Source organism: Rhinolophus hipposideros, assembly GCF_964194185.1.
Source record: "Rhinolophus hipposideros genome assembly, chromosome: 2".
In the NCBI taxonomy this organism is placed as follows: domain Eukaryota; kingdom Metazoa; phylum Chordata; class Mammalia; order Chiroptera; family Rhinolophidae; genus Rhinolophus; species Rhinolophus hipposideros.
The window spans coordinates 46,760,510-46,774,642 of NC_138048.1; the positions used below are offsets into that span (position 1 = coordinate 46,760,510).

Consider the following 14,133-nt stretch of genomic DNA (forward strand, 5'->3'; position numbering starts at 1 on the left):
TGGTACCCTCAGGTATATCATGAATAATTTCACATCACTTTCCTTTCAGAGCCTATGAATTCCTTCACCTTTCCCTCCAAGTCTCTTTTTTCCTCTTTGCTGTCTGGACACTTCTGTTTCTATCTGCCTCCCTCATTTGACTTTTCCACCCTTAATCCCCATAATATGAAACACATTTTAATTTCTCCATATTGTAAAAAGAAGAGGAATGCTCTAGATTTCCCTCTAATAAAAAAGAAAAACATCTATAATTGCATAAAGTTCCAAACGAGTTTTTCTCTGTAACTCTGCAATCACAAATAGGAAAGAAAGAAAGGCTCCTCACTCCCAGCCTAGTGAAAGAATGACATTATTAAGATGAAGAAGAGATTGGGGAAGAGTGAAGCAGAGTGAAGGGTGCGTGGAAAAGCCCGTCTGCAAGGCAGCTCTGCTAGGAGTGGAAACAGGCTGCCGCTATGGCTCAGTTGCTCTGGCCTGTCCTCTTGCTGACTGGGAGCTGAGTTATCTTCATTCAGAAAAGCGAGGAGGGAAGAACAGAGGGAGCCAGCTCTAGGACCCCGCCTTCCTTCTGACCCTCTAATAAATAGTACCCAAAAGTCTTAATAGAAAGCACAGTTTATCACACCCAGCAAATCCTCTGGAGTGACTAGGAGGGCTGGACTTGCCAAATACTCCTGAGAGCATACCTGGGGAATGAAGATGAAGCAGTTGATTGTGGTTGTGCAAACAAAGATTCCTCCAGATGTGAGGCCAAAGACCAGGTTGGGCCAAGAGTGCAAGTATCTGGTGACGACGAAAAGAAGCCCAGCAGCCAGTACCACGAGGTTGACCCCAACCATGATGGTTAAAGATTGATTCACAGGAGGAGAGCTGACATGGTCGGTCAGGCCAGCCAGGTAGGCACCATACAGCAGCAGCAAGCCCTGGAGGCAGAGGGGAGAACCAGAGGCTCAGGGATGTGGAATAACAGGCTCGGGGGCAAAGAGCAAGAGGGTTGGAACCAATGTCCTCGTTTGTGAAAAAAGGATAATAATATCTACCTTACAGGGTTGCTATGAGCACCAAGGAGGTGCTTAATAAATGCTACCTTTCTCTCCTGCGCTGAGAATTAGTTTATCAGAGGCCAGCGAGTCAGGCATCAGACAGGAGTCTGCCAGGACAAGGCACAGGGCAGGATGGTGCAGGTGGGTAGGAACTCTACAGAAAAGGCTGCAGGCACTAGGAGGGGAGTGGGTACATCGTGCTGCTGGGGCTGAGGGCCATGTGGAAGCTGAAACAGCCCTGTGGTCTGCTTGTCGAGTCATGTGCCTTAGGAGGGGCAGTGTCCCGAGGAACAGGCTCTTTTTTCTAATTTTCCCAAAGGCACCATCTGCTTGCCAAGCCTTGCACTGGCAAGAATGCATCTGCCTCGAAGGGGTGCCTTTTTTAAATTTACACAAAGGATCTCTATAGGCTAGCAGCGGCTCTGTGCCAGTGGGTGTTTATGGGAGATGGAAAGTGGAAAAAGGAGAGAACAAAGGTAGGCTGGAACCTAGACTAGACGGTGTGGCAGGCACAGGCAGCAAAGGCTCTCCCTACACCCCTCACCTTCTTTATGATATTCTCTGCCCCCACCACTGGGAACCCAGGGTCCTATTCTTTCCTCTTTCCCATGAATATAAACTTGCTCTCAGATTTCTCATTTGTATTAAGGAGAAAATGACTCATAGCACCTTTAAGTGCTGTCTTTCTTGGAAAGAGCTGCATTTAAACTGAAATCAAAACTTTAATCAATCATACAGAATATATAGATTCAACCCATACCCCCCTGACTACGTGCAGTGTCATGCTAGGTGGAGGGCAGGAAACGATGCTAAAAAGAGAAGGAAGTCATAGTCCTGCCTTTCAAGGAGCTCAGTCTGGTAGGGAGATGTAAGGCAAGCATACAAATGTTCGTGTTTTATAGCACAGAATGTGAAGACGCCATGGGGGGTGAGGTGGGGTGGGAGCTACGTGGATTCAGAGGGAGAACTAATAATAAAAGTAAGGTCAGTTATCAGCAGGGCACCTGCCAGTGATCCTGAAATCCCACGACGTGACCAACTCCACCTGCAGGGATGGCCCTAAAGATGATTTTGGGAAAGCCTGGCTGTGCCTACAGTGAAGGAGTCAGGATGGCAGAAATGCCTTCTGGGTGTCCCAATGCCCATTGTCCCAAATAAGGCCTAAGGACCAAACGTGGCCACCCTGATATCGTCAATGACTAGAAGATAAACACACTAGGAGGCCAGTGGGGCCTGACTTTTGGGTAACTGATGCCATCAGGTAGCATTTGGCAGAGTTGGATTAGTAATTTAATCAAAGGTGAATGCAATGCTTATCATTTTGAAATGTTCAAATCTGATTCTATTAAAATGTTTTAATTCCATTAAAATTCTTGTCAAAAGGAAATGAGGTATGAATAAAGCCTCTAGTCATCCATGACTTGTGTTTGAGTGAATCATCTATATTTGGATATCATTTGCCTCCACTGCTTATAAGTATGGAGTAGGGGGCAGTTGACAGGTTCAGGTTGGGGGTTCCTGAACTTAATGCCCTGTTCATTGAAACAGGCCTGCCCTGTGCTCCCCAGAGCCAGGTTCTCTGTCCTTCCAAGCTGAAAACCAGCTAACAGGTAGTTGGTTCTAAGGACCTCCCTTAGTGCACTGGATAGGTATCCTGTACCTCTGGAAATAATAACTTACTTTTGTCTCTAACAGAGACAAATGAGTCTAATGATGGGAGATTCAGGGTAGTATGGGACACACTTTGAGGCAGCTGGAATCACTCAAAGGACACCATGGATGTTGTCACCAGTCTTAGGGCCACCTCTGCTTCCAACCACAGTGAGAAAGGTAGGTGGGTGAATGACAAAAGGATACCTTGATCCAAATCTTCCTTGTCGGGAGCTGGGGAGAAAACTGGTATTGCCAAATCAATTTTAAAAACCAGATCAAGAAATGGGAGAAACATTAGGTGAATTCCACATGATATGGGGAGGACAAAATGAAGAAGTTCAAAGAGTGGAAAATGTGACCCACCCCCCAAAAAGTAGAGAAATAATAAGGGTCGTGACTCTGAGATTGATGTGTCAACAGTGGTCTCCCCTGCTTTCATGATTCTTTGCAGAAATCACCTCATTAATTCCCTCTTGATTTCCGTTTTGTGGGTGACAGACCGGCTGTATCCCCAAGAGATGTGGTTACCAACCTTGCATCCCACAACAAGAGCAATCCAGACATCGGAGTACCGGGAAGCACAGAAGTGTGTGCTGGTCAGTGAGCAGGACACGTCTCTCCCTGTCACCTAGGAGGGACAGAGAGTCAGGGCTGAAGGTGCCCACAATTACCAGGAACACACAGCAGATTCCTGTGAACATCCTGGCACATGTAATTCCCCCCTTAGAATAGAAAAGCTATAATATTTAGGTGACTTCATTGGAATCTAAATCAATGACTATTAATTGGAGGAATAGACAATAAAGTTGGCTGACATGTGGACACTTGGTGGCAGCAGGGCTTACCCCGTTTTGTGCTTTGCTACCACAATGATTCAAATTATTGCCTCAGCAAAATGACAAATTATAATATTTCACATCATGTTCTTGCTATTTGTTAACAGTTGAAACCTTAAATATCAACTGTGCAATGTCAAGATTCCACTGTCTTCCCCAGCCCAGTGTGAGGTTGGAGACATAATTCCTAACCATTGAAGACTATGTACCGGGCACAGTCGAGTTCTTTACCTGCATCGCTTCACATTTTTCACCAAAGCCCTAAGAAAAAGGTAGTATTATCATCTCCATTTTATCTATGAGGAAATAGAGACTTAGAGAGGTTAAATGACTTTCCCAAGGTCACATGGGTAGAACGTGGTAGAGCTGGGATTTGAAGCAGGGGTGACTGATTCCAAAGGCCACCTCAAAATTCTACCTTTACCTCTCAACAATTAAGGGAAGGCAACTTCCTGTAGCTACAAGTTCTCATTATTGATAATACGGAAGCAGAGGCCAATTCCAGTGTGTTGTCATCTCAGTGGCAGCCTTTGGAAGACAGCTGGGGCCGAAGGCGCAGTGGGAGTGTCACATACCTTGCAGACAAGGGGCAAGGCATTCATGGCAGCCACAGCTCCTGACCTGCCCTCCTCTTTGGACCATCTATCTTCTTGTTGGGAGGATGACCCCACAGCGGATGTAACTAGGAGAATGACCTCCATGTACCCTCAAAGCCAGGCCTCCCAGCTCAGGAATTAAATTCTCCAGGAATTTGGAATCCTCACCGTCATACTGACACTGAGAATCTGGAGGCACTGGATGGGATCAGTCAGCACCCACGTCGTGAGCAGGATCACATCAGCTATAACCAGGGCTGCCACCAAACCTAGGAGTTGCAGGTCTTTGATTATCTGCAAAAGAGTCAAGTTCATAATTTTCCTTAGCTCACTGGCTCTTTGACAAAGTGGCTAGAGTGTCCTTTGTGTTCTGACTACAGGCTCCAGGGTTATCCCTCCCCCAAAGCTTCAAATCCAATCATTAAAGGTGAAACAGATACTAAATATTTACAAGGAGTTCTTTCTTTTATTTTTTCTTTTTGTTACGGTACAAATTGCCTTTATTGATTGCAACTAGAAGTAAAACAGAAGGAAATACAACAGCTCCAGCTCTTGAGGTGGCTTCATAGACCCTGGCACCACCCTCCAAAAGGTACAAGGACTTCTATGTCCATATCCTCATTATCACCATTAAATATTTCAATTTGTTTATCTTTTCCATATCCTACCTTTTTCCACAGAAGATTCAAAGGTCTGACAAAATAAATACTCTATTGTTTCTAGATACGTTTATATGAGCACATACACAGATATGGAAGCTTTCACATAAAACTATTAACCATTAACCTGAAGGGTGGGATTGAGAGCTGAGGGTGGTGGACAAGCATTACTATATATACTGATATGAATCACCTGACCTAATACAAAGAAGATGTGTTACTTTTGTGACTACAAAAATAAAATTAAGAAAATATATATCCCGCAACAGGATAAAAACCAAAAATATTAAGAAAAAGAGAAGATAAAGAGAATTACGATGACGGTTCAGGTGAGGAGAGTATATAATATTCATGAATAGAAATGTGGATAGAAATGTGGATCTGAGTTTTTGTGAACTGGTGAAAAGAAGGAAGCACAACCAGTTACATGATTCATGGTGCTTGTAAGATAAAGATAAATTGGTTGCTTAGTCAAACCCAGTGATTAGAAAGTAAATCTTCAAAGAAATCAGCAAAAAGGATACATTATGTATAGAGAAACAAAGATAAGAAAGACATCAGATTTCTCATCAGATACAGGGCCAAGTGAAAATACAGTGGAGAAATATCTTCAAAGTACTGAAAGGAAAAAAAAGAAAACCTCAACCTAGGATTCTACATCCAGCAAAAAATATCTTTCGAAAACAAAGGTGGAATATAGACTTTTTCAGATAAACAAAAGCTGAAAAATTCAAGGCTAGCACACCCACATGAGAATGTTAGATATCTTTCAAGCAAAAGGAAAATAATATCAAATGAATACCTATACAAGGAGATTAAGAGCTCTGGAAGTGTTAACTTTATAGGAAAATATGTGATTTATTTTTATATTTTTAAATGTCTTTAAAAGATAACTAATTTTTAAACAAAAATAACCATGTGGGGCTTATACCATCTAAAAGTAAAAAGAATAACACAAAGATTGAGAAGGGAAGAAAAAGAAGGATACTATTTTAAAGTACTTATACTAGGTGAATACCAATTATACACAAACTCTTCCAGAAATTGAAGAGGAGGGGATACTTCCCAATTCATTCTATAAGGCAGGTATTACCCTGATACCAAAGCCAGAAGAAGATTTTACAAGAAAAGAGAATTACAGAGCAATATTCCTTATGAACATTAATACACACATTATAAACAAAATCAATCCAACAATATAAGAGGATAATACATCATGACCAAATAGTCTGTCTCAGGAATTCAAGGTTGGTTTGAGATCCTAAAATCACTTAATGTAATTCAACATATGAACAAACTGAAAAAGAAAAACCATAGGATCAATTCAATAGACACAGAAAAAGTATTTTATAAAACACAACACAAATTCTTTATACAAACTCTCAGCAAAATAGGAATAGAAGGGAACTTCCCTAACTAAATAAAGGGAATCTACAATGAAATTATGGGTAACATCATACTTAGTTTAAAAGACCGAATGCTTTCTCCATAAGATCAAGAACAACTAGAGCATGTCTGCTCTCAGCATTTCTACCAAACATCTGTACTGTTGTTTCCATTATACAAGAGATGGGACAGGAGCTGTCTTTATTTACAGTGTTAATTCATGTAGAAAATCTGATGGAATCTACAAAAAAGCTACTAGAATTAATAAATAGGTTAGAAAAGTTGCAGCAAACAAGATCAGCATACAAAAATCAATCATGTTTCTACATACTAGCAACAAAAATTACAAAGTGCAATATAAAACAATAACATGTGCAGTAGCATAAAAATATAAAATACTTAGGAATAAATCTAATAAAAGATGTGAATGAAGGACTTCCACTGAAAACTACAAAAGAATTGCTGAGAGAAATGAAAGAAGATCTAAATAAACGGATGAACTTCTTGTCCTTTAGGCAATCTTTTTCATATGTATGTGAGTACAACGGAGCTTTTGATAAATATTCACCACGATTCAACAAAATTCTTTAAAAAACAAAAACCACCATTCCAGAGACGTAAACTCCAACTGAGACATATTGGGTCTGGGCAGGGCCTATAGACAAAGAGTTTGATGATAAGCTTTGAAGTTTGGGCAGCTCTATCAGGGAACGTGATAAAATGGGGGAATGTGGGTAGGACGACACCTGATATCAGGGACATGCAGGTGATCGGCTGCCACATAGCTTCTAGGGTTGATTCTCTATGCTGACTAGGTGTCCTCTTCCTTGCTCACTGCTCCAGGCCCATCATCCTTCTAATGCCGAGAGTGGCCTTCTACATGGAAAAGAATTGGGCTCCAGTGAGGAAAATAACTACTTATCCGCCAGAGTTTCTTTGTACTCACTCTCCCTCCCTCCACTTTCAGTTCACAGCTGTGCTAAGCAACAGTCTCTCTGGGCACCTTGCTTTCTCATGCTGGTGCCACCTATGGGTCCGCTCACGTACCCAGAGCCGTACCAGGGTCTGAGGTACATATGAAGCAGAAGCTATGTTCAAAGACCTATCTCCCAATAGCACTGACACACGTCCTTCCAGTCGTGGGGACTCATGAGGCCACATGACTCCAAGGTTTGAAATGAGGAGCAGGAACTTCTCTCGTAAAAGGGTCAGACCAGTAATCTGGCACAAGCTTCTCCAGTTTTTCATCAAGAGTGAAGCTGCTATCTGCAGTCGAGCAGTGTGTATTTGCTACCTACTCACCACTCTCTTGTCCGGGACCCTCTGCGTAAACACCTTGTAGAGTCGCCAGCTCTTCCCCAGAATGGGTCCAAACACGAGAGAGGTCCCGATGCACAGCATAGACAGTCTTACCTACAGGTGGAAAGGGACAGAAACAACAGGCATGAGAGGAACCTTTGTCATTCTCCACACATTCTGACCTGCAAAGCCTCAGTCCACAGAGGGCGTGGGGCAGAGAGTGGACCCCACGGACTAAGAGTTTCAGGGATCACCTCTGAAAGTACCCACAGCGAGCATAAAGGTAACCACCACCCACAGGAGCCGCTGATTAATACAATTTTCAAACGTTGGCGTTACATTCAAAATAAAAATGTAAGACTTCACCTACCTGAATGAGAGTTTCCATTGAGCCTCCCACTGAAGCATCTCGATCTTGAATCCCAAAGAGGTAAGCGCTACTATAAGTCAGACAACTGCCCAGTAAGGTCACAATGTTCAGATTGGGACTGGACATCTTCACAATCCTAGAGGAGTCGGGAAGAAACACATGTACAGTCCCCACGCCTTGCCTTGGGAGTGGACAGAGCTTTCCCACCAGCATACTCTCCAGTGCAGCCTCAGAGGGAAGGGCCAATGGGAAGAAACCACCTATTACCCCATAGAATATTACGATTTACTTAAATTTATTTTCAAAAAGAACTGAATTCTGGCATTTCTTGCTTGTATAACTCCAAGTCTTTTAAAATGAGGCCAGCTTCTAGACACAGATGGTATCAAAGAATTGTTAGTTTCCCATGAAGTTTATGGTTGCTAAGAGACTGCTGTATGCAGCCTAGTGAATAAATAAGTAGCAGGTAGATACCTAAAGAGATACAGTTTGGAGCCCTTGGAAATTAGCTGTAGAGTAAACCCCTGTTTGGAAAAAGGTTTGGGATATTTTTTCCTACATTATTTGTTTTATTTGAGACATAAATTATTTTCCTGTCTCTATCTGACCAAGAGAGATAGAAGAGGCAGGTATTAAAAGCAGGAAATCTGGGAAGGGTCTTTTCTTGAGGAGTGTTAAATAAGCTTACAGAACAATTCAAAGATTAGAGGCAGGTATGGACAGTCAGGGTCTCAGAGAAACCCTAGGCGGCGCCAACAGAGGCCTGTCAGGACAAGGTAGAAATGTGTGAATTGGTCAAATTTAGGGTAAAACCAGGCTTAAGCTTTGTTGTTGTTGTTATGGATAACAATAAAAAGTAAAAGTCACTAGTAACAATTAAGAAGGAATGCAATCGTATTTAAGAGTTTTAATCCAAATAGTGTGTTTTACACAAATGCAGTATTTACACTGAGTCATATGATAATTATACTTAGTTATATATTTATTTTTAATAATATCAGAGGAGGAAAGCATTGTTAGCTATGTACCTGGATTACCTGGCTGTCCACCTTAAAATCCAGAGCTAAGGAAAAACCATCTGCTTGGTGCAGCCTATTTTCATGGCAGGCAAAGCATCTAGGAGGCATTAAAAAGTTTGCCAGTGCTGGATTTGCAAACATCATAACTACCATTGGCCCAGCTTGATTACTTCATGGCTGGCAGCATAATTGCATCCATACACATGAGAACACCAAACCACTGCCCCAGGACTCAGGTTCCAAGCATGGTCAACACAGGCCAAAGAGTCCAGTTGAGATTTCCCTTGTCTTGGAGCAAAAAACTTGATTTTATTTTCCCCTCTAAAAGTGAAAACAACTTTCATGTATTCCCCTTATAAAATGGGGATACTAATACACCTGACCCTCAGAGCTGTGAGGGTTCAATGAGGCAGTATATCCAATCGTGGCACAGGACCTGCCACAGAGTAAGCATGTTTGCCAACAGCAGCTGATGACATTGTGAATCTCACCATCTCCCAGACTTTAGAAACCTAGAAATCAGCTTTCCTTCCCCTGTTTCTTTATCACTCATACCCAATCAACTGCCGACTTCTTTCATTTGTTCTTTCAAAATCTCTCGAGTTGTCCCTCACTCTCCATTCCTGCTACCACATTTATCCAAGACACAGTCACGTTAGGAGCAATGATACTGGAGTCAGGTGTGAAAAATGGGAATCCTGGCTCTGCCACTCACAGCTGTGTGACTTTGGACAAGACATTTCACTATTGTAGACTCTTGTTTCCTCATGTGTGAAGTGAAGATAGTAGCTTTCATATCCACCCCAGAGGTTACTGCGAAGATCAAATGAGGTGTGTGCCTCATTTGAAAACTCTAAGGTGATACTAAAACATTCATTTTGGGAGTTTCAGTGTAATACCCATTTTGCCCTGTCCTAATACAACCTGTACATTACTGTCAGACTTATTTTCTTAAAATACCACCTTCATCACTTAGCAAGAGAGCTACACGTGTAAAGAACATTTTTTCTACTATTTACGTTAAGTCTCCTGTATTCAAATTTAAGATCGAGCTCTACCCTCCTCAGTCACCACGTCTTCCAATTGTGGGCTTCCGGAGAGTAATCTGCCCTAGTTTCTTTGTCTCCTTCCATAAGGATGGGGATATGTGGTGAATGTTGACTACTGAAATGAGAACAATGCTAACCGGCAGTTTCACAAAGCATGTGTTAAGAGTAATACATTTGAGAGACCCGTGCTGCCACTGATTCAGAAAGGAGCACGCCGCTGACGTGGGCCTGGCCACCTGGTGCAGTCAGAAGCTTGGGCAGAGGTACTACCAACGGGCGGGCTTCTGCAGGACCAATAACAGGCCACTTCCCGCCATGGCCACTCACAAGCTCCTGGGCATGAGCCATAACTATCTGACGGTGACCTACTCTCCAAGCAACAGCCCATGTTTCACAGCCACACATTTGTGTTACCTAGATCACTGATGGGTACGTGTCTTTCTTCATTCTTCTCTGGACCCACTTTATTGGAACACCACTGTACAATCAGGTCTCCTTTCATAAAATCCAGTACTGGCAGGAAATCCTGATTTAGAATTCCTCCCTCTTCTAATTTAGTTAGGAGGAACTCAATTTAGTTATCTTTGACAAAATATATACTACATAGTCTTCACATCTCAGAATTTGATGCAAATTCGTTTTTCAAACGGACATGTTATGGACTCATATATGTATATTTCCTAGAAAAGCAATTTTACTGAAAACGTGCCTCAGGAAAAAAAAATGAATGGAAAATGATTTACCTATTTTGTTACGCCAAGTGAACACCTGTGAAGTCACTGAAAGTGAATCACCTCCAGTTCAGCGGGAGAATTATGCAGGTCTGGGGAATGTCTGCTACTTTGATAGGAATCCAACCTCTGTCATTTATATTTTTCTATTGAACTAAAAGATGAAACTTACATATGCTGAGTTTTAATCAACCACAAATACATAATTTCCACAAAGCAAGAAGATTTAAATACTATATACTTAATTATAAAGAGCCAGTCATATCTAGATTACTTGTGCTGCATTTATGAAGAGAGAAAAGCTTGGACTAGGTTATTGACAGTCAAAAACAAGGAGGGATTTAAAAAAAAAAAAAAGAAAGAAAGAAAAGATCATGGGCCGGCCCGGTGGCTCAGGCGGTTAGAGCTCCGTGCTCCTATCTCCGAAGGATGCCGGTTCGGTTCCCACATGGGCCAGTGGGCTCTCAACTACAAGGTTGCCAGTTCAATTCCTCGAGTGGTGGGCAGCGCCCCCTGCAACTAAGATTGAACACCGCACCTCGAGCTGAGCTGCCGCTGATCTCCCAGATGGCTCAGTTGGTTGGAGCGCGTCCTCTCAACCACAAGGTTACCAACTTCTGCAAGGGATGGTGGGCTGTGCCCGCTGCAACTAGCAATGGCAACTGGGCCTGGGGCTGAGCTGCACCCTCCACAACTAAGACTGAAACGACAACAACTTGACTTGGAAAAAAGTCCTGGAAGTACACACTGTTCCCCAATAAAGTTCTGTTCCCCTTCCCCAATAAAAACAAAAAAAAAATCTAAAAAAAAAAAAGGATCACATGGCTATCTCATTATCATTTTTTCTGCATTTATTGGTTGGCAATATAAGGCAAGTGATTTCTTGATTTTTCTATTCTTAATAAGGTCCCAATACATATAGAGAAATATATCCATCTACATCTATAGAACCTGTATAAACCTGGATTTTCATCTCAATAGATTTTTATATTTTATTTATTTATTTATTTATTTATTTGATTTGATTTCATTTCATTTTATTTCATTTTGGAAGGGGAACAGGACTTTATTGGGGAACAGTGTGTACTTCCAGGACTTTTTTCCAAGTCAAGTTGTTGTCCTTTCAGTCTTAGTTGTGGAGGGCGCAGCTCAGCTCCAGGTCTAGTTGCTGGTTGCTAGTTGTAGGGGGCGCAGCCCACTACCCCTTGCGGGAGTCCAACCGGCAACCTTGTGGTTGAGAGGGCGCAATCCAACCAACTGAGCCATCCAGGAGCTCAGTGGCAGCTCAGCTCAAGGTGCCGTGTTCAATCTTAGTTGTGGGGGGGGGCTGCCCACCATCCCTTGCGGGAGTCAAGGAATTGAACTGGCAACCTTGTAGTTGAGAGCCCACTGGCCCATGTGGGAATCGAACCGGCAGCCTTCGGAGTTAGGAGCATGGAGCTCTAACCGCCTGAGCCACTGGGCCGGCCCCTCAATAGTTTTTAATGAATTCAGATGCGTACGTAACATCTACCAGTTCACAAATATGATGTTTTAAAAACCTTTGCCAAATATTAGTTTCTGCACTTGGATATTTACCATACTTGGAGTTATGGAGGACTGACCGGTTATGTTATTGTTTCCTTTTAATGATGGTTAAGGACTGAGTTGGGAAACATGGACTGCAAATGGGGCTGAGGGTACTTTTTGACTTGCCATGACTATTAGAAAACTTTCCTAAGATGTCAAAGGGCCATGCTTTCTAAAATGCTACATGAGTTGATATAAATGGTATCATTGAGTTTTAAACATATGAGATGTGATCAATAAATATGGTGAATGCTATTGCTGGGTGCCATCCAATGGAAAGGCAATGATCTCCAATACAGGAAGCAGCACATCGAACTTTAGTAATAGTGTGTGAGAACTTTCAACCTGTTCGATGCAGTCAGTAGGGTGTGAGCTACGGTTGAGAGGTGTGTTTTAAAGTGTGCCATAAATCATGTATCACGAACAATGCATTAAGATGAAATGGGCAAACGGTTTCATCCTCCATCATGACAACATTTCATGTCACAGATTGCTTCTGGTACGACAATTTCTGTCGAATAAAAACATTATCCTGTGTCCTCATCCACCTTATTCACTGGATCTGGAACCGGGCGACTTCTGGCTTTTCCCTAAAGTCAAAATGATCATGAAAAGTAAATGTTTTGAATCAATTCAGGACATCGAGGCAGCCACAACAGTGCAACTAGACACTCACGAAAGAGGATTCCCAGAACTGCTTCAGAAAGTGGCAAAAACGATGGGATAAGTGTGTTTGAAGGAGAGTATTTTGAGGGGGATTGATGGCAATGTGTCTTACTGCAATAAATTTTTTTATTTAAACCTTCACTGTATTCTTTGATCACACCTCATAACTAAAATCAAATACGAATGTCTTTTCAAAAGCTTTATAATAAAACAATTAAGATTAAATTGTGAGAATTTGCTGAATTTCTTTTTCAATCCACTGTTTTTGATTCATGCTACAATAAGATTATAAATCTTTCTCATCTGGATATGTTACAAACAGCTTTGTTATAATGTTGTCTGGTTTGTTTCAGCTAATATGATCATTTTTCTATCTTACTTTTTCTAATGTATTGGGTTCAAAATCTGAATCTAGTTCAAATTCTACATACTTCAAACTCCTATTTTTGTGTTTGTGACCTCCAAACATTTATATTCAAACTTTGTATCATAAGGGCAAGAGCAGCCTGACCCTACTCCTTCCTCTCCTGACTGAGCCACCATGCTAGTAGACTATCGTAGGAGATTTCATTAACCTTTCAACCTCCAGAGTTCTAAATTCTTTAAACTTAATATCTTCACTTTATTCCACTTTCAGATACCCATCCCCAGGGTCGTACCCTGGGTCTTATAATCATTCACAATGGTACCACTTCAGAAGTTTTAAACACTAATAACTCACTCTCTGATCACAATCCATCCAAAATTTAATTCCTAATCTTCTCCCTCCTGTTACTCTCAAATTCTTCCCTAGTTTAGATAATAGCAGCTCCATCTTTCTATTTCCTTGGACCCAAAATCTTAGAGTCATCCTTTACTCTTGCTCATCACCCACCTCCAATCTGTCATGAAATCCTATTGGCTCTATCTTTGAAATACATCCAGAATCCAACTTCTTCTCATCACCTCTGCGCCACCACCGAGATCAAAGTCTTCCTTTGCATTTCTGATTTGGATTATTGCAATAGCCTCCTAACAGATCTCCCTGCTTTTACACCAGATCCTCCCTATATCTATTTTCAACATAGCAGTCAGAGTGATCCATTAAAGGTAAATCAGATCATATCACTTCTCTGTTCAAAACCCTGCAAAGGTTCTCCATCTTACTCAGAGGAAAAGCCTGTGTCTGCCAGCGTCAACAAGGCTTACACATTTGGTCCTCATTATCTCTTTACCTCATTTGTCTCCTGCCCACTCCACTTCACACAGTCATCCTTG

At 41.8% G+C, this 14,133-nt stretch overlaps 1 protein-coding gene across 1 annotated transcript in view; it reads right to left on the reverse strand.

Moving 5' to 3' along the window:
- The window catches only part of GPR156 (G protein-coupled receptor 156), a gene marked incomplete at both ends in the record, with an annotated part of 57,270 nt that overhangs the window by 15,419 nt on the left and 27,718 nt on the right, over positions 1 to 14,133 (reverse strand). Inside the window, 5 exon segments of the mRNA XM_081063174.1 lie at positions 687 to 923; positions 3,229 to 3,324; positions 4,297 to 4,422; positions 7,476 to 7,586; positions 7,843 to 7,978. Coding sequence (XP_080919300.1) covers positions 687 to 923; positions 3,229 to 3,324; positions 4,297 to 4,422; positions 7,476 to 7,586; positions 7,843 to 7,978 — 706 coding nt within the window.